This window comes from Drosophila ficusphila, unplaced genomic scaffold (assembly GCF_018152265.1).
Source record: "Drosophila ficusphila isolate 14025-0441.05 unplaced genomic scaffold, ASM1815226v1 contig_668, whole genome shotgun sequence".
NCBI classification, from domain to species: Eukaryota; Metazoa; Arthropoda; class Insecta; order Diptera; family Drosophilidae; genus Drosophila; species Drosophila ficusphila.
In genome coordinates, this window is record NW_025064601.1 from 356449 (window position 1) to 381602 (window position 25154).

General features: G+C 39.0%; 5 protein-coding genes and 1 long non-coding RNA gene across 6 annotated transcripts; 2 read left to right on the top strand and 4 right to left on the bottom strand.

Moving 5' to 3' along the window:
• Window positions 1–7677: 7677 nt before the first annotated feature.
• LOC122320635 lies at window positions 7678–8487 on the top strand. Its single transcript, XM_043208794.1, has 2 exons — window positions 7678–7758; window positions 8029–8487. Exons 1-2 carry the CDS (start codon window positions 7678–7680, stop codon window positions 8485–8487), a joined length of 540 nt encoding a protein of 179 aa, XP_043064729.1.
• Window positions 8488–10035: 1548 nt separating this feature from the next.
• Window positions 10036–10470, bottom strand: LOC108094351. Its single transcript, XR_001771539.2, has 3 exons — window positions 10402–10470; window positions 10273–10322; window positions 10036–10213 (listed from the first exon to the last, which is right to left on the bottom strand). It is a non-coding gene; the product is annotated as an uncharacterized LOC108094351 (long non-coding RNA).
• A 1417-nt stretch (window positions 10471–11887) lies between these two features.
• LOC122320636 lies at window positions 11888–12995 on the bottom strand. Its single transcript, XM_043208795.1, has 5 exons — window positions 12944–12995; window positions 12797–12890; window positions 12297–12393; window positions 12037–12213; window positions 11888–11981 (listed from the first exon to the last, which is right to left on the bottom strand). Exons 3-5 carry the CDS (start codon window positions 12338–12340, stop codon window positions 11888–11890), a joined length of 315 nt encoding a protein of 104 aa, XP_043064730.1. The 5' UTR covers window positions 12341–12393; window positions 12797–12890; window positions 12944–12995.
• Window positions 12996–13806: 811 nt separating this feature from the next.
• Window positions 13807–18736, bottom strand: LOC108093574. Its single transcript, XM_043208796.1, has 3 exons — window positions 18043–18736; window positions 17477–17969; window positions 13807–13841 (listed from the first exon to the last, which is right to left on the bottom strand). The coding sequence occupies exons 1-3, from the start codon at window positions 18196–18198 to the stop codon at window positions 13807–13809; spliced, it is 684 nt and encodes a 227-aa protein (XP_043064731.1). The 5' UTR covers window positions 18199–18736.
• A 3107-nt stretch (window positions 18737–21843) lies between these two features.
• On the top strand, window positions 21844–22955 carry LOC108093578. The gene has a single exon (XM_017193704.2). The coding sequence runs from the start codon at window positions 21945–21947 to the stop codon at window positions 22611–22613; it is 669 nt and encodes a 222-aa protein (XP_017049193.1). The 5' UTR covers window positions 21844–21944; the 3' UTR covers window positions 22614–22955.
• A 556-nt stretch (window positions 22956–23511) lies between these two features.
• Window positions 23512–25150, bottom strand: LOC108093587. The gene is made up of 3 exons (XM_017193715.2): window positions 24914–25150; window positions 24749–24851; window positions 23512–24492 (listed from the first exon to the last, which is right to left on the bottom strand). The coding sequence occupies exons 1-3, from the start codon at window positions 25099–25101 to the stop codon at window positions 23668–23670; spliced, it is 1116 nt and encodes a 371-aa protein (XP_017049204.1). The 5' UTR covers window positions 25102–25150; the 3' UTR covers window positions 23512–23667.
• Window positions 25151–25154: the final 4 nt, after the last annotated feature.

Here is a 25154-nt window from a genome sequence, read left to right on the forward strand (position 1 = left end):
CTGGTTCTCAGGCGCAAACGCACAGTGATTGAACAAAACTTCAATAGCTGCAAAGATCGAGCTTTGGCTGCTACTGTCACCGATGCCAGTACGGCGGAGTGTAGGTTGCAAATGCTAGAATCCCACTATAGGCAATTAGCTCAAATTCAGCTGCAAATCCAGGAGTTAGACCCAATCGATAATTCTAGACTGGAAAATGAAGAGGAGTATATCATTGCTAAGTCGATCCTTATGAAAAGGATGACATTAAATAGGCCGCAGCGTTCTGAAGAACTAAACTTCACAAATGCATCATTCTCAGGTAGCGCCAATCACAACCGGCTGCCTGCTCTAAAGTTGCCAAAGTTCGATGGGAAGTACAGCGACTATAAACGGTTCATCTCGGCATTTAAGCACATGGTAGACGAAGATGTCACCATACCAGAAGTAGACAAATTCACGTATCTTCTTAGTTGTTTATCTGGCCCAGCGCTAAGCGTCGTGTCAGCATTCCATGTTTCAGATGCCAATTATCAAAAGGCTCTAAATCAATTGCAAGAACGGTACGACAAGAAGGTATTAATTCTTATTGAGCATATCACCAGTTTGTTTAGCATTTCTCACATGAAAAAATCTGACCTGAACTCTCTTCGGCAGATTTTAGATACAGTCTCAGCACTTCTTGGTTCTTGGTTCTTCTTTCTCTTGGCATTGAAAAGGATATTCTTAGTGCGATCATCATCCATCTCGTTTTGCAGAAAGTCGATTCTGATGCTAAGCAAGCTTACGACCGAGTCCAGGAGTATGAGAAGCTTCCAAAGTGGGAAGATTGCTACAATACTTTGAGCAGACACTGTCAATTTTTGGAGTGTCATACAAAACCTCCAGTTGAAGGAAAACAGTATGAGAAGCGTTCCGAAAAACCAAGTTATTCCAGAAAAGCATTTATAACAGCCAATCGGAGCTGTCTTAAATGCAATTCAACAGACCATAGTCTAGGGTCATGTCCTTCGTTCACTTCACTCTCATTTGAAAGAAGACATAGCTGGGTTAGGCAGGCACTGTTGCCAGGGTCGCTTTTTTCCCGTCAAATCTGGCTTTTTCTGAATGCCATTTGCTAGAAAAATTTACAAACAGCGGGCAGCGGGAATTCTGGCTTTTTATTTTGTTCAAATGATTTTTTCCGATTTTTTTGCGTATGATCGTTACATTGGTTGCGTTCAGCGAAACATGGTCAACGAATACTGATCCATCAATGCAATGATTGCTAGTTTTAAGAATATTCTTATGAATACTTTTAAAACTGCTTTTAAGAATACTGACTTTGGTCACACTGAAACGAATTTCAAGAAACGGGAATTACAAGAACGACGTCATTCAAGGAGAAAAGATGCCAAAAGAATATAAGCAAAAAGTTCGCGATGTTTGGCTTAAAAGCGAAGAGTTTAAGGGATGGGTTCGTAGGGACGATACGGATGAGAGGCGGGTCGTATGCAGTTATTGCAAATGTACAATAACTGCAAAACTCTCTGATTTGCGCGCCCATGCCTTAACCAAAAAGCACAAAAGTGCAGCAGGAGGACATCAGCAAGCTATGAAAGCCAGGACCAATCAGCACAAATCGACGACATTATTAATATTCTATAATTTATAATACAATAAACAGAAAAATATAATAAAATTAGTTGAACTAAAACCACCAAATAAGTATTTTCAAAAACAGATTCTTTTTTAGCTTTTTCCAATTTTTTTTTGGCTTTTTTTCAACGTTCTTCCAGTCAAAAACAGCTTTTTTTTTCAAAGAAAAGTTGGCAACACTGTAGGCAGGCCTCTTTATGCTTAAATTGTTTACATAAAGGACATATTGCCGCAGACTGTCCCTCAAAATTTCGTTGTAGGACATGCCATGGATTGCATCATTCCTCTTTGCATCGCCCAATTGAGACCAAGACAGCGATTGAGAAAGGTGACGAGCAAGAGGACTCTCAAGCCAGTTCCTCATCTCAGGGGTTTGCAGGAATTACGCGCAACTCGAGACGCCCGCTCATCCCAACAGCTCTTATCTTAATAAAGGACAAGTGTGGCGTATATCACTCTGCTAGAGCTCTATTAGGCTCAGGTTCTGAAGTCAATTTCATTACGGAAACTTTTGCGAAAACCCTTCAATTAAAGCAAAAGAATTTAGAGGTATCGGGAATTGGCAACATTCGAGAGCGCATAAAGTTTTCTTTAGAAGCAACCATCCGATCACGACTAACAGTTGATGAATGGACTCTGCAGTTTTCGGTTACAAAATCAATAGCTCAGCAGCAGCCAGATCGTTGCATAAACATATCACAATGGTCTATCCCGGAAGACATTGATTTGTCGGATCCACAGTTTTTTAAGCCACAAAAGATTGATATGTTGATTAGTACGCAGGAATTTTTGATTTTCTTACTGGACAAAAGCTATCTATCAGGTGCAAGGGCTCATTCATTTTCGTGTAATGTTGTGGAAACCCAGAATCTTAGCGATGCCCTAGCAAAGTTTTGGAAAATTGAATCGTTTGAGGAGAACAGCAAAAAGGGGTTTACGCATAAAGAGGAAGAGTGCGTTCAACATTGTTTGAAGCACGCTCCTATTCTTGACTCCGGTCGGATTCAAGTCCGTTTGCCATTCTCTCAATCGCCCACTGATCTCGGAAGTTCTTTGGAAAATGCTAGACGGCGGTTCCTTCAGCTTGAGCGCCATTTAGAACGCTTACCTGAACAAAAGAAGTTGTACGCCGAGTTTATGAAAGAATACATAGATCTTGGTCACATGGAACTCGCGTCTGATTTTAGGATTGATCAACCTCACTATGTCATTCCGCACCATGCAGTGTTGCGGCCTCAAAGCTCAACTACTAAACTGCGTGTGGTTTTTGACGCCTCAGCCAAAACAACATCAAATTTGTCTCTAAACGACATTCTAATGGTTGAACCAACGATCCAGCAAAATTTGATTATAACGTTGTTGGCTTTCAGATTGCACAAATTCGTATTCACAGCTGACGTAACCAAAATGTATCGGCAATGCTTGGTCGACCCTGAAGACCGTAATTTCCAGCTTATTTTCTGGAGAGATAGTATTCATCAGCCTCAACGAAACAATTGTTCGTTTGAATACGGTGACTTACGGCCTTGCTAGTGCTCCGTTTTTGTCTATACAGAGTCTTAATTTCATTGCCAAAAGATACGAAAAGGAATTCCCAATTGGATCGATTACTATACAGAACGACATGTACGTAGATGACCTTCTGACAGGAGCAGACAGCTTAGAGGATTTGCAAATTAAAATGCTTCAGACCGAAGAGATTCTCTCACGAGCAGGTTTAAAGCTGTCCAAGTGGAATTTTAGCGGCGAGGGCAAATGTGTAGGAGAATACCAGTTTAAGATGGAAAACAAAGAAGTGACAAAGGCTTTGGGAATGTCATGGAAGTCGCAAATGGATATATTTTGCTTCCGATTTGATCTACCGGAATCCGAAGCTACCACCAAGAGGCAAATTATTTCCATTATTGCCAGTTTATACGACCTCCTTGGACTTCTAAGTCCAATCAATATTCGGTACAAAATGTTCGTACAAGTGCTTTGGAGCAGTGTTGGGCATTAATCAATTTGTTTGTGGGGAAGACAACGAATATGCCACCCTTGTAAGAAACCAAACGCACGAATAGGTTTATTTAATTAATTTTATATTTATTTGGAGCTGCAACTCTTCGTTTGTGTTTGCGCGAACAATGTATGCGAGATTAGTTGGTGTTTTATCTGAGGCGAGATAAGCCGAAAGCGCGGCTTATTTATACCGTCGCTTTGACAATTATAGATAAAATAGATAGATAACATAGATAAGCAAAGAGAGGCTTGAAGAGCGGATTATAAATATGCAACTGCAGCGGCACACCTATGCGCACCAGATTAGGGGCTGGCTGTCTGCTCCGAACATACTCCCCCCGTTGAAAGAGGTACGGTTCCAACTTGATGGAAGTCGATGAGCAGAACGGTTTGGAGGCGGCTGCCCGTAGCTGTCCAAACCATAGCTACTCTGACGATGCCGTCCTTACCGGGTATGACTTCTTGAACGCGTCCAACGCCAATTGCTCTGGCTGAGAAACCCATATTCCTTGGCTAAGTGAACCTGTTGGATGCTCCTTAGAAGAAGTACGGTCCCCGAGTTGATCTCCTCAACGGATAGATGGCCATCTGAAGGTGAAGCTTTGGCTCTGCAATTCGAAATATAGAAATATCCATGCAAACGGCTCCAATTTGAGTTGCGAAACGATGATTGAGATTAGTTGGGACATGATGCCAAGGCATTCCCATCTCCTGAATATTTGCGATTCGGTTGGATATAAAAGCGTTAAACTCCCTCGGAGGTTGCCGAAACCAAGCAAACACGATAGACGAGCCAGACCAGCAAAGAAAGACACAATCGAGATCCTTGCGTCGCTCCCGCTGATGCAACATGAATCGCAGCTCGTCGTTCGCATCGTCCTGCATGTCGTAGGCTTGGTGATTCGCCTCGCAATCGCTACGGGCCCTCATAGCTGCCAGGGCTCCAGCCGCCGCCTTGTTCCTCAGTGTTCCGCTGGGGGTGTGTGGTTGCCTGCCTGGTGGAAGCATCGGTGGTGGACCTTGGTAAAACGATTTTGTCCAGATATGTAGAATTGCCAGCTGTGGCACCAGCAAATGGCAGTTTGCGTTGGGCCGCTAAGCGTCGATTTAGTTTAGCCTCCACATCCATGACGACCTCCGAAAATTCCAGCCTATCCAGCGATGTCTGGGCAGAATCAAATGCCAAGTTTTGTGCGTCAATCCATTTCAACCGCGCGAGAATATCGGCCTCATCAAATTGATTAATATTGCTGGGCACCAAATAATCCTTCATCGCGTTGATTTGCCGAAAATAGGATTGCACTTTGGCCCGAAAGTATTCTATGTCACTAGGGCCGTTTTGAGACTGAATCTCGTTCACAAATTTAGGCATTTTATAAATCACGCGAAAAAATAAAAGGTAATTTCTGAACGGATTCACGATGCACGAAACACCGCACGAAACAAGCGCGAAAATGTTAAGGCACCAAGCGTCACAAAAAGGTTACGGAACCTTTGTGCAAGTTATTGTTGTTCTTGCACAGATTTTGCCTGAATAGCAAAAGCGAAAGAACTGATAAACACAGCGCGAAATGTACAAAATGCACTGTGTATGTACGTTTGTGTGTTTGTGACCGAATGCCAGCAAACGACGACAAATGTTTAACCGATTTGAACCAAAACGAAAATTGAGTTGCAGACTCCGATTTAAACGAAAATTACGTGAACGAATATCACGTCAGGGTCACCAAAATGTTTGTGGGGAAGACAACGAATATGCCACCCTTGTAAGAAACCAAACGCACGATAGGTTTAGTTAATTAATTGTATGTTTATTTGGAGCTGCAACTCTTCGTTTGTGTTTGCGCGAACAATGTATGCGAGATTAGTTGGTGTTTCATCTGAGGCGAGATAAGCCGAAAGCGCGACTTATTTATACCGTCGCTTTGGAAATTATAGATAAAATAGATAGATAACATTGATAAGCAAAGAGAGGCTTGAAGAGCGGATTACAAATATGCAACTGCAGCGGCACACCTATGCGCACCAGATTAGGGGCTGGCTGTCTGCTCCGAACACAATTAATTTGTCAATTTTCTTGTTAATTGACTAAAAAAGTAATTGCAATTAAATTAATTACAATTAAGTTAATCGCAATTGAGCTTTTAATTGTACCTTGAAATTAAATAATTTGATTAATGTTTGTCAATTGCAACTTACAATTAAAATAATTGCAATTAAATTTTTTAGTTGTTTTATAAAACAATTAAAACTAATAATTAACTTTATGTATCAAAATGAAATTAGTAAAGATTTAGGAAAATTTAGCTATAAGTGCTAGACTTTAGATGAATAAAAATGTGGTCAAAGGCTGTATGTATAGCTTATTTTTTCTAAATCTGTCTTCATAAAAACGGATGCTCCTCCGATGCCCCAATGACTAAAGCAGAACTTTTGATTTTACATTTTTTGCCGAGGAAAGCCAAACTTTACAACTTCTCAATAGATATCCTAAGATAAAAAGTATTTTTATTAAATACAACACACCTTTGCAATCGTCAGCTGCAGTGGAACGTCTTTTTTCTTTTGCGACAATGACAAATCTGCCAAAGAGTCACAAACTATCAGACAGTATGTTCGAGAAGAGAGTGGTACTGAAGTGTAATTTAAATTATTAAAAGAAATTTTAAATTGTTATTGTCTATCTAATATTGTTCAATAAAAAGTATTGATTATTATTTGGATCGGTCTTTTATTTTATTCGGTATTTTATAATTGTTATTTTTAATTAAATTTAACAAAACAATTGAAAATTAATAAATTGTTAATTGTTACTAATACAGTAAACAACTAAATAATTGTTAATTGAAAATTTTCACAATTACAGTTGATTAATTGTTAGTTGTTGTGGTTACATTTACCAATTAATTAATTGTTAATTGCAATTAAAATTTGCCCAACACTGCTTTGGAGGCATAGTCTTGAATAGGATGACCCACTGCCAGCAACGCTGCAAGAAAGCTGGAGGCGAATTTAGACTGATTTACAGTTGCTAAACCAAATTGAAGTGCCAAGATTTGTCAATTCTTCTCGCAATATGGAGTGCGAAATACACGGGTTTGCAGATGCCTCAGAGCTTGCGTACGGGTGCTGCATTTATCTTCGATCATCTCAAGGAGGACAAGCGGAATCACATCTAGTTATCGCAAAATCAAAGGTGGCACCTCTTCAGACTGTCTGTCTCCCGAGATTAGAATTGTGCGCAGCTTTGCTGCTGTGTAAAACTTGGGATAAAATCAAACACAAGTTTGAAAACATTTCCAAGGATGTCACATTTTGGTCAGATTCGACAATTGTCTTGCAGTGGATTACAATGCACACATCCCAGCTTAAGTGTTTTGTAGCCAATCGAGTGTCAACAATTCAAACGAAGTCTGCGAACGTTAAATGGCGACATGTTCCGGGTAAGGAGAATCCAGCGGATATCGTATCTCGAGGATGCACAGCAGCAGATCTTCCAAACACAATCTGGTTCACAGGGCCAACATTTCTTAGATTTGATAAATTCTCGTGGCCACAAGAAAAACGTACAGCCAGCTCAGCAGATACCGCACTAGAATTGCGAAAAGCATCAACCTTTAAATGTAGCGATAGTGGCACCGAGGGAACCATCATTAATCAACTTATCAGCAGAACCTCATCATATCTTCGAATTCTCCGGATTGTAGCGTTTTTAATGGCGTTCCTGCCAGTAGACAGCTTCTTGGCTCACAACCTATCAAGTTAGAAGCTAGCGAAATTAAAAGGGCGTTTGTATATCTCATCTCCACCATTCAAAGCCAAAGTTTTGCGAAGGAATTAGTTGACCTAAAAAGGGAAATCGTCTCAGTCAACATCTTCAAAAATTGACTCCGTTTGTAGCTGAAGCTGCCATTGGACATCGAACTGTCACAGTGATCAGAGTCGGTGGCCGCTTAGCAAACGCTCCGATTCCTGTCGATGCAAAATTCCCATTGCTTTTTCCTACAAATCACCCTTTTACCTATGTATAAGTACGTGGAACATCTTCACAAGGTCAATATGCATGCGGGCCCCAAAGCGCTGATTGGAATTTTAAGGCTTCAAATATGGATCGTGAACGCTCGTCGCATCGCCGCCAAGGTAGTCAGGAAATGTATTCATTGTTGCCATTACAAGCCCAGACTAATGCAACAAATTATGGGATCCTTGCCAGCTGAAAGGCTTACTCTAAGCAACCCATTCGCTATCTCAGGAGTAGATCTGTGTGGTCCATTTTTAACCTCCTACCGGATACGTGGAAAAGTTCCATACAAAACGTATATGGCCGTATTAATCTGCTTTGCAACCAAAGCAGTACATGTTGAACTTGTATCAGACCTCTCCACTAATACTTTTGTTTTATGTTTAAAGCGCTTCGTTGGACGCAGAGGACTGCCAGAGAGTATTTGGTGCGACAACGCAACTAATTTTGTTGGTGTTCAATCCCAACTCGACGGTTTCAAAAAGCAGTTGTTCAGTCATCAGGCCTTTCAAGACCTACAGACGTTCACCTCTTCAACGGGCGTATTGTTTCACTTCATCCCTCCACGTGCGCCGCACTTCGGCGGGCTCTGGGGAGCGGCGGTGAAGTCAATGAAGCATTTGTTGATTAAAAACATTGGCAATTCTGGTCTGACATACGAGGAGCTGCAAACTGTTGCCATTGAGGTCGAAGCCGTCCTAAATTCAAGACCAATGGCACCAATATCAGAGGATCCGAATGATGAAGAAGCTCTAACCCAATCTCATTTCTTATTAGGTTCTTCTATAAAGGCGCTTCCAAAACCGTGTTTGCAGGGTCGGAACCCTAACATTCTGACTCGCTGGTAGCGGGTCACGTATCTCAAACAGCAGTTGTGGGATCTCTGGCGAAGAGACTACCTTCACACTGTGCAACTCCGCAGCAAATGGTTGACGCCGCAAGCCAACATCACACCTGGACAACTGGTAGTTATCCACGATGACAACGCTCCACCTCAGCAGTGGCCTCTCGGCCGAATCTTAAACACTTGTGCTGGAGCTGACGGAAGAGTCAGAGTTGTGGATATAAAGACGATGAAAGGAGTTACTCGCCGTCCCATTTGTAAAATTGCGCCACTCCCAGTCTAAGGATCTATTGCAAGGACCAGAGTCCTTCCAACGGGGGGAGTATGTAGAAGCATCATAAACGAATATCCTGCTTTGTACTTGTAAATAAGATCCACTTACTGTAACCAAACGAGCTTGCACGCTTGGCATCAGCATAAAGCTTGTAAGCTGAGATTAGTTCAATACAGATATTTGTAGAATACAGAACACCTCTCTGTCTCTTGATTTCTTTTTGGACTCTCGTTTGCACAAGGGCAAACACCCCCACACACACTCTCACATCGAGATCTTGGGCTTGCACAAGGGCAAGCCGCAACTAAATTCGTGTTGCAAGGTGCAATGCGAAACAGGTTCGTTCTGGCCGACCGCCTTTGGTTACAATCCGCGAGCAGAGGAATATTGACAAATCTATCCAGCTCAACCCAAGGACGACAGCTCATCAGGCAAAGCTACAGGTCGAGGATAGGATACTGTACGCCGGGTCATAAAAAAGGCTGGCTACCACAGCAGAGTCGCCCGCCCACCTCACATATCGAAAGTCAATAGACAAAAACGCCTTACCTTTTTTTAATGACTATATTTCCAAAAACCAAGACTTCTGGAATAAGGTTATTTTTTCCGATGAAAGTAAATTTTCCCTCTTTGGAATTAAGGGAAAGGTTTTGGTATGGACGAAAAGCGGAGAAGCCTTTAATAAAGAAAATTTGGTTGGCACAGTAAAGCACGGAGGAAGCAGAATAATGGTGTGGAGGTGTATGGCAGCAAGTGGCGTTGGAAAGTTGGTATTTATTGAGTCAATAATGGATCAAAAAATCTATATTGACATTTTAAAAATAATTTAAAAGAAAGTGCTGAAAAATTAGGGCTCGAAAGTGAATATTGGTTCCAACAAGATAACGACCTGAAGCACACGGCACAGAATACCAAGCTTTGGCTGCTGTATAATGTCAAAAATCAGCTGCGAACCCCTCCCCAGAGTCCTGATCTAAACCCCATTGAGCATTTGTGGGATCTTCTTGAGAGGAAAATCCGAAAACACACGATTACATCAAAAAAAATGCTCAAGGATGTGATTCTGGAGGAGTGGGGGAAAATTACTGCAGATGAAACAAAAAAACTAGTGGATTCCATGCCGAGACGCCTCACGGATGTTTTGCAGAGAAAAAGATTCGAGGGAGCACAACTTAAGGAAGCACAACCTTTCGGAGAAAACATATTTGGAAGAGATATAATTTTGGATGGACATCGATTGACTCACGCAGGAATCAGGACAAACACTCACCATCGACAACCCAGTTCACATTCTCGGACTCCAGATCTCCGGTGAGTCCGTTCCGCGTCGGGGTGCCTCCGATAGTGGCCAATTTCCCTCGCGAGCGACTGGTGCCACGAAGTTGGCCAGTCCATTAACATACATCTCCAAATTCCGCTAAATTTAACGATGGCGGTCGATTAGCGATCCTGTGGCCTGTATGTGATTAAATTTTTGATTAGATAAATATAAGTAACAATGTCAATTATACTCACCTGAGTAATTAAAACCAGTTTATAATGATGAGGAATTGCTAGACCTTTTTCTGTGGGGGAGATGGAGTTAAGTTAGTCGCCTGGAGTGACTAGTTTACCCATTATGGGTGATGCGGGGATTATTCTTACCTAGCATCCTAGATTGGGTGGGTACGCAGTGGCCAGGAACACCGATGGCCACCAAGGATCCAAATTTCCGTCGCCCTGTAATTGAATGTTTTGAATTTGAATTTTTGTTTGTTTACCTTTTTGTTAGAGATCGTAGTAATTCAATGTTGTGAGACATCGAGCAATCGATTTTATGCTGTCGGACTGCGGGCATTGGGGAGAACTTGGCCCAAATGGATCGCTGAGCTAGCGGCGCTGCCCAAAAAAAATGCAGTTCGTCACATATTATATTAATTAATTTCGAATGCAATATAATGGTATGCAAAGGGGAACTTGAGCGGTGCAGAAATAAATCGAATGACTTTTTTATGCAAGAAATAAAGGGTTGTGTCTTGGCTAACAAATTGCCTGTCATGTCCTGCCGTTTCGCGCGGTTGTGTTGCCGGCTAGCTAGCGTGATCCCAGGGGGGGAACCACCACAAATATTCGCGCAGCAGACACGACAAAAAAAACAAAACGGAATATCAAACTTTAACAACAACATTTTCTAACACAACGGATTTTTAGACAGACATATATGGACTCAAAAGATGTAATTTAAGTCTTCGGAGGCCCGCCCGACCATGAGTGCATCCTATATTGCACCTCCCTAATATAGTTTTCATGGAAACATTTCAACTCCTCTCATCCACCCCGCTTGAGGAATCTATTCGCTTAAGTTCATCTTCTTTTTTTTTTTAATTCATTATAAATTCAGCATTCATTTTATACTTATATACTAACATATAGAACACCTAACCGCGGTACCGTGTATAAGTATAAAATGAATTCTAAAATTATAACGAATTAAAAAAAGAAATGAATCCATCTGAATAGATATTCCCGTTGGTGGGGGGGGGGGGGTGAGATGACTTAGTCGGACTACCTTGCTCACGACTTAAAAATTTGGGAGATGTGTCCGAAATTGGAACGAGGATGCACTCATGGTTGGGTGGGACTCCGAGGGCTACCAATTTGGTGAGGTAGTCCAATCTGGATATTCCGAAAATTTCCGTTGTGTTCAAATTAGTTGTCCAGATCCAAAAAAATTCCGTTTTGTTTGTTTTTTTTTTTGTTGTGTCTGCTGCGTGTAAGAATTTGGGTTGTTCCCCCCCTGGGATCTCGCTAACTAGCCGGCAACATAAACACGCGAAAAGCAGGACATGACAAATGGCGCCCAATCTAAAAATAAAAATATAGAAGAAAATTAATAAAATGGAATCAATTCATATAAAGTAAATACTCACCAGGATGAAAGCCAACGACTAAAATCTCAGAAACCATCTGTTTGGACCGTGGGCAGACGAAATAGGTCAGACCCATCGCAGCCACAGTGGGGAAATTCTGAGAAGTCCTTGTTGCTGAGCACAGTCCTTGATGTGAAAGGAAGACAGGCTAGAATGTGTCTGAAAGAAATAAACAATTGTCTTTTTAATATGTTGTCTAAAGTAAAGTAAATTTGAATAACTTATCTAAATCTGTTGTCTTTGTGCGGAATTGTTGTGGTCCATGTACACGGTTGACAATGTGTAGCATCGTTGCCCAGCAGTTTCAAATACAGACTGAAAGAAAAAATTAATTTAAATTGATTAAATACAAGAAAATGCAGATATTTACCGGAAGATAATAAAACCGGAAGCGGGAACTAAAACCAGCTGCTTGGACCGAGGACGAACCATAAGGGTTAAGATCCTCGAAGCCGCAGTGGTAAAGTCCTGAAATCGCCGATCAGTAGTGGACCCATGGCCGAGTAAAGAGCGGCACATGCGCAGCCAGACTGAGTTGAGGCGAAATCTGTTTGTAGTAAATGTAAAATGTAAAGTAAATATTGGTCTTTTAATGTTGTATTTTTTTTGTAAAGTAAAAAGTTCACGTACCTAATTTGGCAGTCCGTATTATGCAAAAATTTAATGTGGTCCATGTACGATAATATCCAGTCGTAACATCGTTGCCCGTTAAAATTGCAGGCGGATTCTGAAAAAATTAAATAAATTAATAGATAAATTAAATTATTGCTAGTAATTTTTAATGTACACAACGGATTAGGAATTGAAGGGAAGGAGAGAAAAAGTTAGTGGGTAGTGGAAATAGTGACGTCTCATCCCCCCCCCCCCATATTAGATAAAGTTGAAGAAAAAGGAAATAGACAGATATACATAGGAAAGGAGTTAGGATATGTCAAATAGTGATAGGTATAGAATTCAAACAGGAAGAAAAACTAGGAGAAGTTTGGTATTAATTCGGAATAGGGGACCAGTGGATATGAGTACGCCAATAACTCGATCCGAATCCAATTAAATAAAAAAAAAAAAAATAGAAAAGAAAACCAGAAAAGATATCTCAGGACGAGTTATCAGATATGGAGTTTACAACTGACCGTATTCCTCATGGAATCCAAGAACAAAGTCCAGGAGAAGCTAGTGGTCGCCTAACTGTAAGCGGAACTGGGGCCATACCGAAGTCGCTGCCATCTGAAATAAAATCAGGAGTTAATGTAGCACTGTTCCAAGCACAACAAACTTACCAGACGGTGATGTCCTTGGAATATGAGGCATTTAGGCGTCAGATGCGGCAGGACATGATGCAGTTTATGAAGGACCTAAACGACTGCATGTCGGAGTGGCGGCGGGAGATAAGGAACGAGAACGCAGCTTGGTTGGCATCGACTCAGTTCATTGACCCAGACTCAGACACGGGTCAAGATCAAGAACAGCCACTTTCTGGGGTTCCATCGCCAGAGCCGACAAATCCACAACAGAACACGAGTCGATCAGCCAATAATCAGACGCCACTACAACCAGCACCAGAGGTACCAGCAAGTCGTCCTGGGGAAATTCATCTTACACCTCCAGTGCCATCCGCTGATCAGCAGAAAAGCGACCGAAGCTGGGAAGGAGGGTTGAAACCAGCTAGAACAACAGAACAGATCCCGTTGAGTCCGTTGTCCGTGAATATAGACCAGCAGGAAGAAGAAAGCGGTCAGAAAGTTCACTGGTACACGGATCCCGAGCGCCGGAGAGCAAACTGGTCACGAACAACAGATCAAGGACATTCTTACGGCCAAAACAGAGTACCGAATGCCCGTCACCCTGGGCAATATCCGCACCTGATGAAGGAGAGTAAAAAAGATTCATTGGTACAAGTAAATAAAGTAAGAAAATTGGCAGTTACCTTTGATGGAAGTCCTAAAAGAATGCCATGGTACGGATTTATAGTTCGGCTAGAACATTTCAAAAAGTCGCACCAGGTGTCGTGGAAAGAAGTCCTAAAAGAGAGTTCCAAGTGTTTGTCAAAGGACCTCCAACAATAGTGCCCGGCTAGCAAATCGTACTTACCAGATCTTAATCTCAGGGTTGTGGGCGGTGGCCTACGTTGGGCTGGACAGAATCAGCACACCATCTTCAGACGCACATCCTCCACTCCTGTTCCGCGGCAAGCCCCGAAACCGTAGTGTGCTTGTTATGTGCGGCCAAACAAACAAAATTAATAGACCAAATAAAATGTAAACAGTGTTTGTTTACCAACGGCCGACGATAATAAGTTATCGATAGACTCGTGAGTCCAGGGGGTCGGGCAGCAGAGTGCACTGCGGAACTGGTTCCCTAGACCGGATAACTCCGAAGTGAAGATTTTGAATGGTTTTTGCGAAAGAAAAAGAGAGGCTTAAAGAAAAAAGGAAAACACATTTTTTTGGAAGAGGTTATCTCAAGTTGGCGGTCGGCAGAAACAAAGAAAAATTAATTAAAAATTTTCAAAATTGTAAAAAAATTTCTTAAGAAAAGTGAGTTAAATATTTAAATAAAATAAAAGAAAGAGGTGCTAAAAGTGAAAAATAAAAATTTGTAAATTATAGTTATTCCCAGGAAGGAAGATTTTTGTCGGTTTGAACGAGGAGCAGCACCCCATAAGAAGAGGGCGAAATTTTTTGTGATGAAAATTTGGCCACTCGGTCTGGGTGGCCCCAGGTTTTTTTTTGTATTTTATTTATTTCATTAATTACTTAAAATTAATTAGATATAAGTAATATATAAAACAAAAGAAACCCAACCCCGAATTAAAAATTAATTAAATTAAATTAAAATTCACTAGCCGAATATCCAAAAAAAAAAAAAAAAAGAAGAAATGAAGTAATTTAAAATCCCCTATTTTTCCACTATTCAATTATTTATTTATTCATTATTATTTATTACATTCTATTTATTTATTTATTATTTATTTATATATGTTCCATGTAGTCGTCCTGCGGTACCGTGGTTAGGTGTTCTATATATTAGTATATAAGTATAAAATGAATTCTAAAATTATAACGAATTAAAAAAAGAAATGAATCCATCTGAATAGATATTCCCGTTGGTGGGGGGGGGGGTGAGATGACTTAGTCGGACTACCTTGCTCACGACTTAAAAATTTGGGAGATGTGTCCGAAATTGGAACGAGGATGCACTCATGGTTGGGTGGGACTCCGAGGGCTACCAATTTGGTGAGGTAGTCCAATCTGGATATTCCGAAAATTTCCGTTGTGTTCAAATTAGTTGTCCAGATCCAAAAAAATTCCGTTTTGTTTGTTTTTTTTTTGTTGTGACTGCTGCGTGTAAGAATTTGGGTTGTTCCCCCCCTGGGATCTCGCTAACTAGCCGGCAACATAAACACGCGAAAAGCAGGACATGACATGCCATATACTGTGGTTGGCGGTTTCCTTGTATCCATTCAACATTTTTAGAATCTGTCGATAATTTTTCTATATTTTCCTGCCCTATTAATCGACAGACTAAACAGCCTTCTTGACCCAAATTTTATAGTCACGCTAATTTGATAAGTGAACATCGGTATCGACGAAATGTGTCCGCCACCTATTGCTTGTTTCCTTGGTTTATCGGAAAACAACATTTTTCAGAATTTATCGACAATTTCATTTTCGCATGTAACGTTTTAAGCCTAGAGCTGGAGTATCGATGTTTAGATGTTTTCAAATAACATCGATGTATCGATAGATAGCATTTTTTAGGGTCTCGTATTGAAAAATTTATTTAAAAAAAAACAAGAAAAGAAACTAGCTTCGGCAAGTCGAAGCTTATATAGCCCTGCAGTCATCAAATATGTCAAAACAAATAAATAGAAGCTTAACAACATAGAAGCTATGTCGATTTTTTTATGAAGTTTCTACATTTTCGACGATTGTTAAAATGAAAGCTATATGATACAGTTGTCCGATTTTTATGAAATTTAATTTGAAATTCAATAGTCATTATAAAACTATATAAACTATATTTAAAAAATTTTGATTTTCTGATGAAAAACAACGATTTTATCATTTTTTTCCGTTAATTGCCGTTAATTCTATAGAGATTTTCAATCTTTCCTATGATAGTTATCTATGATATAGTTTTGCGATTTTTATAAAATTTGTTCTTGATTCATGGGTATTAAGATAAAAAACAACTTTATAATTTTTTTCACTATTTATACATATATTTTTCGATCTTTCCTATGGCAGCTATATAATAGAGTTATCCGATTTTAATAACATTTAATTTGAAACTCAATAGTAGGTAAAAAAAATCACATCTGGAAGAAGTCAAGTCGATATGATATGAAAACAACGGAGAAATAATTTTTTTTTTCCAATTCTCGTATGGGAGCTATCCGATATAGTCGCCCAATCCGTTCCTTCCGACTTATAAACTGCGTGCAATAACTACACAACTTTTGGGAAAGTTTCAGCAAGATATGTAGCTTTAAAACTCAGAGACTAGTTTGCGCAGAAACGGACAGGAGGACAGACGGACAGACAGACATATTTCGATTCAGATCGTGATGCTGATCATGAATATATATACTTTATGGGGTCTGAGGTTTCTCCCTCACTGCGTTGCAAACTTCTGGCCTAAATTATAATACCCTTTGCACTGCAAGGGTATAATAATATATTTACATATGTATTTATAAAATAAATAATTCAAATATGTAAAAGTTGTTTTTAAAAAATTAGGCTTAATTCGAGACCCATAGTTGTCTGTTTATATTTCTTGAAATTTCAAAATGAAACTTAAAACTACTTATTCGTCCAACACTAAAATTAAAATTAAATCACAATTCAATTAAAACGAAAATAAAAAACATCGAGTTCTACTCAAAAAAAAAAAGAAATAAGCAACATAATTTAAATTAAAATATCCAATCATTTTTGTTCAGAAATAATATCATGTTGACATTTTTTGGTTCTAGCGAGTTTCGCTTTTCGCTAAAGACAAGTCCTACATTGCTGAACATCCTCTCACTTTCAGTGAAAGTCGGTATGCAAAAGTATTTCAAAACGCATGTTTTGAATGCGGTATCATTTAATATCTGCCTAAATAAGAAATTTGTATTTTTAAGTTGGTTGCCATCTAAATTGTTACTTTTCGTACCTTCCCAATAATCCAAAGGGATATATGCATGCTCCAAATTACTGGCGTTCAAATATTGCCACAATTCACGCGAGCGCTTTGAGTTGTTTGAGTTTAGTTCGTTTATAAAAAACTGAAAAGTAGGTTGGACTGTGGATTCTGACATCAATCTGTCAGATGCACTGTGGGCCAGGATTGGAAAAAAGTGGCAAAAATTAATAACTCCCAAATTATCAATAGATTTAAAACTTTTAGTATGTTATCTTATGTTCTTGGGGTCGCTGATTCCGAATCTGAAATTGGATTTTCAAAATTCGAAATGGCGGAAGCAAAATGGCGGACTGAATATGATGACCAGGGCTAACAGAGTTATGTTCTTAAAAACGTTAAAATATGTATGGGTTTATGGACGAAAAAATAGAGAAATATGGACGAAATATGGAAGAAAAAAGGGATAAATATAGGTATAAAAATGGAAACACGTAGACGATTATATCGATCATATTATATTTTAATGTCTTAAAGATTATTGCAGAACAATATGACATGTTGTGTAAGATTACTAAAAATAAAACTACGGCGTTTGTCACTTAATATATGTTTATAAGATGAAAATGAACGCTCAACATCGCAAGATGTAACAGGAGCATTTGCATATGCATTCAGCTCACCAGGTGATAAATTCGCGATAAGATCGTCACCTTCTGTAGAACTATGAATCAGATTTCCTGCTAACATTCGCGATATGTCCTGAAGAATTCGCAGACCTGGATTCTTATTTGATACAGAATCAAACTTTTGACAAATGACTGAATCGTTCCCCTTTTTCAATTGGACACCAACTTTTAAGAACAGGTCAATTCCATCAGGCACAAAAATTTTTTGGGATTGTATCGAATTCAGCGCAGTTACAATACACGAGTAGTTTCTTTTGAGATAAGCTAAGTCAATCTTAAAGCTTGGCATAGCCAGTAGGTCTTGAGCTGCTCGAATAGATTCAGCATCATCCGCATCGAAAGAGTTGATGATTGAACGCGTTTCTTCAAAATGATCGGCAAAATATATGGCGGCCTCAATCCACGTGCCCCAGCGAGTAATAATTGGCCTAGGTGGAAGTGGAATATTTGGAAACGCTTGCGCAAATTTTTGGCGTCGAAGTGGAGCCTGCGAGGAGTAGCAAATGAATGTAAACGTCAAACCGCGGTATATTACAGTAATCTGCAAATTCCAAACTCACCTTTGCGAAGATATTTTTCACGTTTGAAATCAGATTATTGACGTTCGAATATTTAGTACGAATTGTTCCAGCTACGCGATGTAAACCATGAGCTAAACACGTCAAATGAACCATTTTTGGATAAAGCACTTTCAGGCTTTTCATAGCTTTGGTCATATATGGCGCCGCGTCCGTTACGAACAAACAAAACTTTATCGTATTGTATTCCTGTAAGTAAAATTTTATTTTTGAGCAACAAACAAACAATTTCAATACAAATTTCACTACATGCTAAACATACCAGCTGGCCAAAGTGAACTTAAACAGTCATTGAAGAATGTGGCAAGTGTGTTGCTATTAACAAGCTCCAGTATTTTGATGGAAAATAAATAACTGAGGCCTTTCTCCTCTTCGACGCCCAAAACACCGAATACGAAATTAGCCACAAATCTTTGTTCACAATCCGTCGATTCGTCTACAGTAATCCAAATGTAATTGTCCACGGCCTTTTTACGCATTTTTTCCAGACAATTTTCGTACAATTTTGGCATATATGTACTTCGAAGTGAACTTTCGGAAGGTGCTGCAAAACCCGTAAACTCGGAGATGAATTCTTGCATGCACGGATGTGCAATTTTGTGCAATGGTATATCTGCACGTAGAAAAGTGTTTGCCAATTGCGTGCAGAAACCACTTAATTTCGGTCCATGTGTTGATTGCTGAAATTCACTTTGGCCAGCTGGTATGTTTAGCATGTAGTGAAATTTGTATTGAAATTGTTTGTTTGTTGCTCAAAAATAAAATTTTACTTACAGGAATACAATACGATAAAGTTTTGTTTGTTCGTAACGGACGCGGCGCCATATATGACCAAAGCTATGAAAAGCCTGAAAGTGCTTTATCCAAGGTTTGGCTCAATTGCTGATTCTTTTCTTTATTAGAAACCGAATTCACATGCTTCAGTGTTGCAATATGCTGCTTGACTTGAAATAATTGCGTGGCGTTGATTTTCACTTCACAGAATTTACAAAATAAAACGGATTCATCTGCACGAAAAACATGTGGATATTCACGTAGCATTCGCGTCAAAAACGCGCGTGTACTTTCTTTTGTGTTTTCGGCATGATTAAGTAAAACTTGAAAGTAACGGAAACTAACAACACTACATAAGATTCGATGTAATAATATAGGCAAATACGGAATACAACCTATCGTTAGACAATAAGGAATACCATTAATGTAAATAGATATAAAATTAATCGATAAGTAATCGATGAGTATAAGGCAAACGACAGAAATTTCATAATATTTAAGCTTTAATGCTCAAAATATGGATTTATTCAAGTGATTGTGTAAAATATGGATTTATAGGAAAAAAGGCGAAAATATGGAAATAAATATTTTTTCATTTAAAAACATAACTCTGTTAGCCCTGATGATGACTTTTCTAAAAACTGATTAATTCTCATTGAAACTTGTTATTAAATTACTTCTAATCATTATTTTTAATTTTTTATATCAATTTATATATTTTTAAACAGGATTTGTGATAATTTTGTTTTATAATTATATATTTCGCTTAGGATTAGCTGCTTTTGCTAAAGCACTCAGGATGTGCGACGAGAAGGCTCCTAAACCGATTTAACATCCCGTTTTTTTTTTTTGTTTTGGTTTTAAAATTTTTTTTTAATTTTTTTTTTTATTTTTTAATTTTTTTTTATTTTTTAATTTTTTTTTTGCATTTTTTAAATTTAATTTTTTTTTGCATTTTTTTAATTTTTTAAAATTTTCGTATATTTTTTAATTTTTTTTATTTTCTGAGAGCTCAATTTCATCCAGTTCATTGAGTATATTTGACATATTATGTTTATCCTCATCATAGAAATCTTCTTCTTCTTTTTCAACTAAAAACTAAAAAACTATTATTTTTGATTTCCGTAACATTATTAGTTGTAAAAAAAATAATAAATAGTTTTGTATCACATAGAAATAAAAATTTATTTGTATTTAAGGCAAGGTACATTTATCTGAGTTTCAAGCAATATTTTCTATTTAAATTCCTTGTAAAAATTGTAATTTGTAACCAAATGCTTTGAAACTTTGACAAATACTAGTTCAATATATCCGTTTTTAATACAGCTAACTACTTTTTTGAAATTCCGAAATCGGTTTTTTGCCACTTTTTGGATTTTCTGGCCCACTGTGAGATGGTGTAAAACCTCACAAACAACAAGAATACCGGTGACACTGTCACATATGTACTTGTAGATGTGTGAACCGTTGCATGCTCAAAAGGTGATGGTATTGCATTTAAATGCTCCAGAATGAATATTTCGTCAGATGCTAGCAACATTAACCCTTTGGCGTTGGTCGTGTTTAGTAGCACACTTGCGATAGCGGCCTTAGTCATCAAAATCCTTTCCATCATATAATAGGCGCTATTTCACCCTGTAGGTTCTTGTTTTAAACAATGAGGACCTTCGCATTCCTGAGCCTTTTTTAACTTGGCATACGGAATTGTGGTGCTTTGAAAAAAAAAGCAATGCGCTTACACTTTTCAGGAATGGGTTTCATTTTTCTGTAGCCAAACAGTCCTCGACAGTCAAATTAATTAAATGTGCAAAGGGTGGAATATGCCTTGTTTGCAGTATCTGACATGCTTTTATTATGTTTTGGCGTTATCTATGACCATAGTAGTGGCCTTTCAAAAAACTCTCCATTTCTCAAGTACTGTCGAGCTTGCAATATTTTCAGGCAATCGTTTCGTCGAGCAACTAGTGGGCAAAACAACGTTGCGCAATTCAAAATTCACTGTTATTATTTTCAAGGCACCATGACGTAGAATTCGTTGCCCCTTGGCGCCCAGCAATCTGAAGTGATTGCAAAATGCTTTAGGTACGTTTTTTAAAAACGGCGGATAACTTTTCCCTGTTTTCATCAAACAATTCTTAAGATTGTTCGTGAGGGCTACTCATACCTTGGAACAAGGAGGCTTTCAAAATTGCAGAAGCCTTTGTTTTCCATATTAGCATAAGGCACTGTCAAATTATTGTTCGCGGTTCGACGACTTTTCTTATTTTCTGTCAGTGAATGACAAACTTATGACTGTTGTCTTTATGGCAATTCACTAATTGTTAAATTAGGATGTATCCTCTTCAAGTGGCAAGAAAAGTTGGGCCTATTTGGTATATTTTGCCACATTTAATACAATTGGCAGTCATGCCATCAGCCGATTTATTAAAATAATTTAACACACAAGATTGCCAATATTTCTCCGCTTATTTGGGACCGCACTGTCGACATCGCTTTCCTACTCCTGACACGCAACTACATATTATCGGACAAAAATGATATTACAAATCATATGACTGTAACTTATAACTCTAATTTTGTCATGTCCGTCCTGCCTTTTTCTGGTTTGTGGTGCAACTTGCCCTCGATATGGGCATCCCAGGGAGGGAAACAACCAAAGCTAACATTTATACGGTAAGCTGAACAAAAACAAATAAAACGGTATTTTAAACTCATTTTCGAAACATGGGCTCAAATAACGAATTTTGGACGAGAGAAGCTGGAATCAGAGTCCCCTCCCTTCGGCCTCCCAACCATGGGTCCGGAAATGCACCTCACTAATCCATGGAAATATTTATCTCATCTCGTTAAAAAAAATACTGATTTTATCGTTAGGTTTATTTGATTTAATTAAAAAAAAATTTGTTTAGCTAACCAAATTTGTTTACCTGCCAAGTAGTATTGGTAAAAGAGAGAACTTCGAAGTTCGAACATCGATGCTTGAAAACCTAGATATTTTCCGAGTTTTGAAAACATCGATGTATCGATACATCGCCGATGATTTCTCCAGGTCTACTTCAGCCAGTCCGGTAAAAGTATAAACAAACGTTATTAATAAAGAGTAGCAAAAAATGACAGAAAAACCCAAAACTGATGACTCCGATTCCGAGTCGGAAAATGACGAGCAGTTGTCTCAACTCCTGGTGGCGACAGACTCCACCCTGTTCACAAATGCGATGTTTCAAGAGAAACATGCTGACTCCAAGCGACAAGCTATAAAACCAGTTAAAAGCGATCGGTACTTGGATGAACAGGAGACCAACAGAGATCTGCAGACCACGAACGAGATGCAAAATCACATTTGGAAGCGACTCAGTGACATAATTCAAAAGCAAATAGAATTTTCCCCATACAAGACTGATGCCGTGGACAAACAGGAACTTCTACTTGACAAAGTAAGGCTAGTATCCGATGCTGATTGCTATTTAGTAGCTGATTTGGTGGAGGAAGGTCCTGCAATAAAACCTAATTTCAAGAGACGATTCCACAAAGAAAAACAATATTCGCCAGAAGATTTCAACTCTATAGTAGTCACTGGTCAATCCGTACTCGAGGGAAAGGACCTTTTCGCCTGGGCTGTAAAAAAACAGCGCCAGAACAAGATCTACCAGTACAGAGCTAGTGGTCCAAAGGCAGCCAAACTGCAAAACTGCCTGGCAATTGAAATTACTAACGAGTTCACCAAGCAAAGGCGACAAAACAATTGGAAAGAATGGAAGATCAATAAAAAAAATAAATGACATAAAAGTAATAAAAAAAATGTGTATGATGGCTTTATGTGTTTCAAACCTAATATTGGATATTCTAGAAAATTAATAAAAACAGAGTTGGTTTATTAGGGTTATATTAGATTCGATTTTTTCTTTTATATTCGCACCGGCCTCTAAAAATTCATTTTGAGCTTTTTTTTTACAAATTATGCGAAGAAGTTTTTATAAAAAAAATTGATATATATTTTTCGCAACAAACTAGAGCACAACACCGCTTAAGGGGGGGTAAGGTTTTAAAAAATTTTTTTTTACATTTTTTTTTTTATTTTTTTTATGAATGACCAATATGTCGAGAACATTGTATAAAAATTTTGAGTCAATTAAAGTCAAACTAACGGAGTTACAGCGTTTTAAACAACCGTATTTGGACGTTTTTTCACGTATAAAAATACTTTGAATCGATTTTGCCGAAGACGTTATTTTGAAAGTCGGTGAACATCAGAACTCAAAATCTACTGAACCGATCCTTTTCAAATTTTTAACACAAAATCTCAACATAAATACGCAGGTAATCAGGAAGAGATTTTTTTAATTTTAAATTTTTTTCTATTTTTAAAAAATAAATTAACAGCGAGTTTTTAAGCTAAAATCGCACTTTTCACTTTCAAGTGCTCCCAAAAATAGACAAAAAATAAATTTAAAAAAAACTCTTCCTGATTACCTCGGGAAATTCATTATCTTTACAACGCATATCACGTTTTTTTTTTAAGATGATCCGTTAACGCCCTATGATGTTCACCGCAAAACAACTTTTTCTTTGGGCGCTTCGGAAGATTAATCGCCACAGGCTTATTTCTAAAATTTAAAAAAAAAATTTTTTTTTCCAATACTCTTCAAAAGTTGAACAATTAAATGTAATAAAGCTCAAAAAAAAAAAACTTACTCATTTCGCCGCAAAAAAAAATAAAACATGGCCCTTTTTTTGGCCTTTAAAACCTTACCCCCCCCTTAAGGCATAAAACCAATTCTAGGAAAATTTTCATCCTCTTCCTTCTTATAATGAAGTTTAGGTTTTTAAGTTTCTTTACGACTCAAAGCTAGTGTGAAAGTTGGCGAGCGTGACACCGTTTCCACTGGTGCTGCCATTGCCGCTTGTTCCCGTCATATTGGAGGTGTTGGAAGATATCTGGCCATCCAGCAGACTGTAGAGCATCTGCTGGGAGCTGACGGTGCCACTGGAGCCCGTGCTCCCACCCAAATCCTGCAGCATTTCGCCCATTGCCATGTTGCCACCAATGCTCTGGCTGCTACCGGTGGCGCTGTTGTCTAGGATGTTTAGGAAGTCATGGCCGTTGATCTCGTTATGCTGCTTCTGGATGCTGCTCTGACTCTCCTTCATCAGCTTGTCGTACTCCTGCAGCACGCTGTTAAACTCCCCGATCTCCACGCGATTTCTGGCCAGCACCTTGTGCTTGTAATAGTTGTGCACCTGGGTGAGAGAAGTGCCCGTAAGCGCGGCGTGAGCTCGTTCCAGAGGCACCAGGTGCAGCGTAGACGCCTTCTGCAGCCGCGGGTGTGTGTCATAGTAGCCCCGATACTCGCCGATGAAGCTGCGCAGAAACTCCTCGGTGGCATCGGTCAGCAACTGTACTGCCGATTCGGAGCAGTCGGTAAATCCCGCCAGGCGCAGCATCCCGCACATCACCTTGCGAATCGCCTGGGAACAGGCAGTGTTGGTTATTTCCGGATAGGACTGAGGGTCCCCACGGGAATATGCCGTGTCTACGGTGGGCGTGAACCAAATGGGCTTCTGAAATTTCTGGCTGCCGACCAGCTCGGCGGCGTTTTCTGGTGGAAAGTCCACCTCAGGTATTATAAGGCAGGGATTGAGTAGGTAGTTTGAATTTCCCTAGGTTGAAAAGTGTTGTTTTTAAGTTAATTAAGATACATTGAAGACGGCGATAAGCTTAGATGTACAATACATTTTGATAGAGTTTTTGAATTCAAGAGAAACAATTTTCATTGTCATTAGAAAAATTTATGTTTTTAAAGAAGCTAAAAAATGTTGGACTAGTTGGATAAGAATCTTTTCTGGATTGAAAGACACAAAAAATTAAGTTATATATGGGAAGATCGAGGAGATCCTTAATTGTTATTTGGCTTACATTTTTATTGGAGTACGTTTCGATGAGAGACTGCAGAACCTCAGTTTGTTTCATCACCTCAATCGTCTGGGTGACCAAGGCGCTCCGCAGTTCCACTGTCTGGCTTCATATAGAAGAAAATTGAGTAATCTAGTCAAACACAAAGATTTATTTGGCCATCTCTACCTATTTTCAATCGGCCGCGGTTCCCCTTCACCACACAGGCGGATCTCTTCTAGTTTCGGTTTCTTGGCCGCCGTGGGCACATATTTGTCCGGCGTCAGATGAACGTCGTCGTCTCCTGTCGGAAACGCGCCCCAGTGCTCCATTGGCAGGGTCATGTCTTCCGCCAAATTAAAAACATTTATATACATTGGGTGTCGAATCACAAACAATATCGATTGCTGCCGGCAGTGTAGGTAAACAC

What these genes read in the sequence shown, in the direction of transcription:
- LOC122320635 (XM_043208794.1), top strand. Translation starts at nt 7,678, where the DNA reads ATGCATGCGGGCCCCAAAGCGCTGATTGGAATTTTAAGGCTTCAAATA. An exon ending in CTCGTCGCATCGCCGCCAAG is followed by an intron (nt 7,759 to 8,028) that starts GTAGTCAGGAAA and finishes TTATGTTTAAAG; the next exon opens with CGCTTCGTTGGACGCAGAGG.
- LOC122320636 (XM_043208795.1), bottom strand. Translation starts at nt 12,340, where the DNA reads ATGGACCACATTAAATTTTTGCATAATACGGACTGCCAAATTAG. An exon ending in AATACGGACTGCCAAATTAG is followed by an intron (nt 12,214 to 12,296) that starts GTACGTGAACTT and finishes TACTACAAACAG; the next exon opens with ATTTCGCCTCAACTCAGTCT. An exon ending in TCCGGTTTTATTATCTTCCG is followed by an intron (nt 11,982 to 12,036) that starts GTAAATATCTGC and finishes TTTTTCTTTCAG; the next exon opens with TCTGTATTTGAAACTGCTGG.
- LOC108093574 (XM_043208796.1), bottom strand. Translation starts at nt 18,198, where the DNA reads ATGACCAAAGCTATGAAAAGCCTGAAAGTGCTTTATCCAAAAATGGTT. An exon ending in TGAAAAATATCTTCGCAAAG is followed by an intron (nt 17,970 to 18,042) that starts GTGAGTTTGGAA and finishes TACTCCTCGCAG; the next exon opens with GCTCCACTTCGACGCCAAAA. An exon ending in TATCGCGAATTTATCACCTG is followed by an intron (nt 13,842 to 17,476) that starts GTGAGCTGAATG and finishes GCCGCGGAACAG; the next exon opens with GAGTGGAGGATGTGCGTCTG.
- LOC108093578 (XM_017193704.2), top strand. Translation starts at nt 21,945, where the DNA reads ATGACAGAAAAACCCAAAACTGATGACTCCGATTCCGAGTCGGAAAAT.
- LOC108093587 (XM_017193715.2), bottom strand. Translation starts at nt 25,101, where the DNA reads ATGTATATAAATGTTTTTAATTTGGCGGAAGACATGACCCTGCCAATG. An exon ending in CCGCGGCCGATTGAAAATAG is followed by an intron (nt 24,852 to 24,913) that starts GTAGAGATGGCC and finishes TTCTATATGAAG; the next exon opens with CCAGACAGTGGAACTGCGGA. An exon ending in AAACGTACTCCAATAAAAAT is followed by an intron (nt 24,493 to 24,748) that starts GTAAGCCAAATA and finishes TTTTCAACCTAG; the next exon opens with GGAAATTCAAACTACCTACT.